This window comes from Sminthopsis crassicaudata, chromosome 6 (assembly GCF_048593235.1).
Source record: "Sminthopsis crassicaudata isolate SCR6 chromosome 6, ASM4859323v1, whole genome shotgun sequence".
NCBI lineage: Eukaryota > Metazoa > Chordata > Mammalia > Dasyuromorphia > Dasyuridae > Sminthopsis > Sminthopsis crassicaudata.
This window is the reverse complement of record NC_133622.1, coordinates 245,314,849-245,319,623: the sequence shown is the minus strand read 5'-3', so window position 1 is coordinate 245,319,623 and position 4,775 is coordinate 245,314,849. Positions and strand designations below refer to the sequence as shown.

The following is a 4,775-nucleotide window of genomic DNA, read 5'->3' as shown; positions in this document are numbered from 1 at the left end:
CAGGAAAGGCAGGATCAATGAAGAAACCAGGACTAATGGGAATCAGCTGTCCCCCCTCAGAGTCACTGAGGATTTCTACACTGCTGAACCACTCCAAATCTGCCAACCTGTCCATACTTTAATTAGAGGCCCAACCTTTGGGGATCAAAGCTGGATCTCAGGGGAGATGACTGGCCAGTAGGCTCCCTTTAAACCTTCCATTACATAGCCCACAAACACCAACCTTTTCTAATCACTTAGGAGCGTTTCTCTCAGCTCCCCTGCTGCATACACTATAAGTGACAGACTTGGAATCTTCTTAGATCTTCCCAGCCAGGATCAGGGCTTCAGTTTCTGAAACTAATAAGGAACTGAGAAAACCCAGATTTCTCAAATACCTGGGCTCCACAATCAGACTGAAACTGGGAAGAGGATGTGGGTGAGTCTCCCCAAAAACCTTTGATCCCCTTTTTTTTAGAAGCTTTTCTCCCAAGGATTGCTTGATAACTAGGTTATGCTTAAAGGGAACCAAGGAACCAAGACCAGGCTTACAGTATGCACTTAAAAAACTGAAAAGAGCATTGAGGGGAGGGATGCTGTTGCTAATTTATTCATTAGTTGGATGGACTTGGGAGAAGTTTTATTGGCCAATCTGGAAAATTGGTAAAAAATAATTAAATTGATCCTATTCGATTCAACTGATTTCAGCATTTATTAAGCACTTAGTAGGTGCTGTGCACTGTCACAGGTATTGTAAGTACAAAGACAAAAACAAAATCTGTCCCTCCCTATAGCCATTGGGAAGAAATCACAGGTACCCAGAAATAAAGAAAATAAAAATAATATGCAAAGTTGATAAAAAGTCACTTCTTTGGCAAGACTGTGAGCAACTAGGAGAATTTAGAATGGGTTTCCAGTAGGAGGTGGTGCTAGAAAAGCATCTGAATAGGATCTTTAAGCCACTAGATTTTGACTAGTCAAGAAGACATGGATTTGAATCCCAGTTCTCCTACTTGGTAAGTAGGATGAGCAAGCTACTTCTTTCCAGACTGTTTTCTCCTCATCAAAGTGAAGGGAATTGGACTAGCTGTGTGCCAAAAGCCTAGGAAAAAATTAATTTTATGCTAGAATCAAGCAAGATCCCCTATGTTACGTGATACAGAGCTTTTTTTTTTAATGTACTTTTCATAGAGGTGGTACATTCTCAGGGTCTCTCAAGTTATGTTCCCCTTTCCTCCTGTGCAATTTTTTTCTGCTCAGTGCCCAGTATTCTCAGGATGAGAGAAGAAGGGTCCAAAATGAATCCCTTCACCCACAAATGCATAAAAATTAATAATTTAACCCCTTATATTCTTCCAAAAGCAATAAACTTTAGAGGCTTGAATGATTCCCACAAAGGAAGGAGTTGCTTCTGGTGGAATTTCTCGTGTCAGAACGAGGGAGATTTAATCTAGATACAGCTTCAGCATCTAATCCTAAAAATTATTTTATGCCTGATATATTCTCTATTTATTTGTGGTATAGTCGATAAAGCCCTTGGAATGAGGAAGTCCCAAGGGTGAAGCTTCATACACTTTCTAGCTATGTGAATCTGGGCAACTCACTTTATTTCTGTCAGACTCAGTTTCTCCATCTCCAAAATGGGATGATAATAGCACTAAGGTTTGTTGTGAGAATCAAATGAGATAATATCTGTAAAAACGTGCCTTTCAAATTTAAAGCACCAGATAAAGTTAGTTACTATTATTCCTATTCAATCCCACATCCTCTCATTATTAACTATATGACCCCAGACGAAGGAACTTCCCCTCTTTGACTGTCTGGTTCCTTCTCAGTAAAATGAAGAGGCTGGAATAAATGAGCCCTGATATTCTTGTTTCTATAGTATAAGGTTCCTTCCAGCTCTAGCATCTTCAGATCCATCCTTTTTCAAAAGTGAAATCCTCTATCTTTATTCTAAAGTTCCTTTAGCTATGACTTTTTATGTCCTGAGTTCAGAGACACAAAATCTAATTGCTGAAAGGGATCTCAATGACTGTACAATCAAAGCTTCCCTTGACCAAGAACCCCGCCTTTTATCTTTAATATTTTAGGTTCAAATTATTTTACACTTATTTTCTGTGTCTCAGCTTTGCTTTTCTATGTTCTCTAGTCCAACAGTCCAGGTTACGATGGGGATAGAGCTCTAGCAGAGCACTGAAGAACAGAGAGGTTATTGGCTCCTCATCTCTCCATTCCTCATGCCTGGGATGACAATGAATACTTGTCAGTTAGCCTTCAATGTTTTGTTGTCAGGACTAGCTTCAATTTTATTCTAAATTTATTACTATTCTCTTTAATTTCAAAGGACGTCCCCTTCTAGCTGCTTCCATTTCCATTGCTTGGAGAACAAAACATCTCAGATATCCAAAATCTGGTAAGGATTGTCTGTGATGATGAGAAATGGCAAATTTCTCCTGGCCATTTCAGTTCTTGCCAAATGACTTTTCTTAAGGAGGAAGGCATTAGCTGGAAACAAATTTATTCTGCTGGACCCCAGAAAGCAGAAGCAGGAACAATGAAAGGTACAAAATAAATATGTAAGCTGGGGAAAAAAAAGTTCCTAATAACTAGAGCTGAGTAATAGAAGAATGGATGGTCTTGAGAGGTAAGTTTCTCCAGGATTGGATGTCTTCCCACTAAGACTAGATGACCACTTGCCAGTTATGTTATAGTCGGGGGGAATCCTTTAGAGAATGGGATGGACTAAATGACTACTGAAGATTCTTCTAATTTCGAATTTCTGGGATTCTGTAATCTGTCATAATCACTCTCGGGGACTAGTCTTCAAAACGGAGGCTTCCGTAAGTTGCCAATAGGCTGTTTGGAACAAGTACAATTTTAATAATGATGCTGGTAATGAAGATTGGGCTGCTGTCTGTCGCCTAACGAGGTGTCACTGGATAGAATTTAGGGTTTATTTTGCTTTAGCATAAATGCAAAAATTTAACTCAGGTAAATTCTTGGTAATTCTAAGAATCAGATGAACACTACTGCCTGAAAAACTGGCTTGTGAAATAGCACAAAGTAGGGAGGGGAGATCTGAATAGATGTCCTATAAATTCCCTTCCAATTCTACGATCCCATTATTCTATGATATCCTATAAAATCGGCTTCATTTAGATCAGAAAATTCTCGGGAGGCAGTAGAAAAATGACTAATGGCTATGGGTAGAAATAGCACAACAGTCACCAGATTTATCCTTCTGGGCTTTACCGAGCGTCCAGAGCTTCAGGTCTTCCTCTTTGTGTTGTTCCTGGGAATCTATCTCATGACTCTAGCCTGGAATCTGTCCCTCATCATCCTTATCAGGATTGATCCCCATCTCCATTCCCCCATGTACTTCTTCCTCAGTAATTTATCCTTTGTTGATATTGCTTACACTTCCTCTGTTGCCCCCAAGATGCTTTATGATTTCTTCAGGGAGCGAAAGACCATCTCCTTGGTGGGCTGTGCTGCTCAGCTGTTTGTCTTCATCGAGATGGGGGGCACGGAGTGCTGTCTCCTGGCAGCCATGGCCTATGACCGATACATTGCCATTTCCAACCCCCTGCTCTATGCGGCTGTCATGTCCCCCTCCATTTGTGTGAAGATGGCTCTGGCAGCACACGCCGGGGGAGCCTTCACTGGCTTGGTCCAAACCATCTCTGTATTTCAGCTCCACTTCTGTGGACCAGATGTAATCAACCACTTCTTCTGTGATATTTCTCCCCTGCTGACTCTCTCTTGTTCCAGTACTCTTCTCAGCCAAGTGGTGAACTTTACTGTTGTGTGTATGGTTGGGGGGCTCTCAGCCGTTATCGTCTTGGTCTCCTACGTGTATATCATCGCAACAGTTCTGAAAATCCGTTCGAGCAGAGGACGAGCCAAGGCTTTCAACACCTGTGCCTCCCATCTGGTGGCTGTGCTTCTCTTCTATGGCTCCGGTCTCTTTGCATACCTCCATCCTAGTGCCAGGTACTCACAAAATCAAGATAAAGTGGTGTTCGTGTTCTACGGAGCTGTGATTCCCATGTTAAACCCCGTTATATATAGTCTGAGGAACAAGGAGATCAAAGATGCACTGGAGAAGCTCAAGGAGAGGAAAAGACAGATGCCCTTGTGTGCCTTCTTCCCTTAAATCAATGATCTCAAATTACTGCAGGGGCTCATCTCTTCATCAATTTTCTCCTAAAATTTCTCTGGGACTCCGAATCACGGAGCAGCACAATCTTAGTAGTATCAGTATCACGGATCTAGCAGAAATCATTGGAAATAAAAATGGTGTATGGGAGTGGTCTTCAGATTATTATCATTGACAAGAGGCACATAATAAATACCATAAGATATAATCAAGATCTTGTATGCACTGGCCCTGAATTCAGAAGGACCTGAGTTCAAATCTAGTCTCAGATGTTTGACACTTCCTAGCTGTGTGACCCTGGGCAAGTCACATACATAACCCCATTGCTCAGGGAAAAAAAAAAAAAGATCTTGTATGATTGGAAAGGGAGGCGGGCTAATCATCAAGTGAGAGGGAAAGATAACAACTGGATTGTCAATTTTGGGTCCACGGAATACTGAATGAATGGAATAAAAGGCATTTTTTAAACCCTTAATGTGTGTCAAGCATTGTGATACATTTTTAGAAAGTAAATACAATTTCTTCCATGAAAGTACTTACGGGAGATGACACGTGTGGAGGAGTGGAGAAAGGTATTGGGGATGGAAAATTGCTGGGTTGATAAATAAAGTCATATTGGAGTAGACTTGTAAAT

General features: G+C 41.0%; 1 protein-coding gene across 1 annotated transcript; it reads left to right on the top strand.

Annotated features, from left to right (window-relative positions):
- Window positions 1-3,178: 3,178 nt before the first annotated feature.
- On the top strand, window positions 3,179-4,222 carry LOC141547020 (olfactory receptor 5A1-like). Its single transcript, XM_074275315.1, has one exon. It carries the CDS (start codon window positions 3,179-3,181, stop codon window positions 4,136-4,138), a length of 960 nt encoding a protein of 319 aa, XP_074131416.1. The 3' UTR covers window positions 4,139-4,222.
- The last annotated feature ends 553 nt before the right edge of the window (window positions 4,223-4,775 follow it).

What these genes read in the sequence shown, in the direction of transcription:
- LOC141547020 (XM_074275315.1), top strand. Translation starts at nt 3,179, where the DNA reads ATGGCTATGGGTAGAAATAGCACAACAGTCACCAGATTTATCCTTCTG.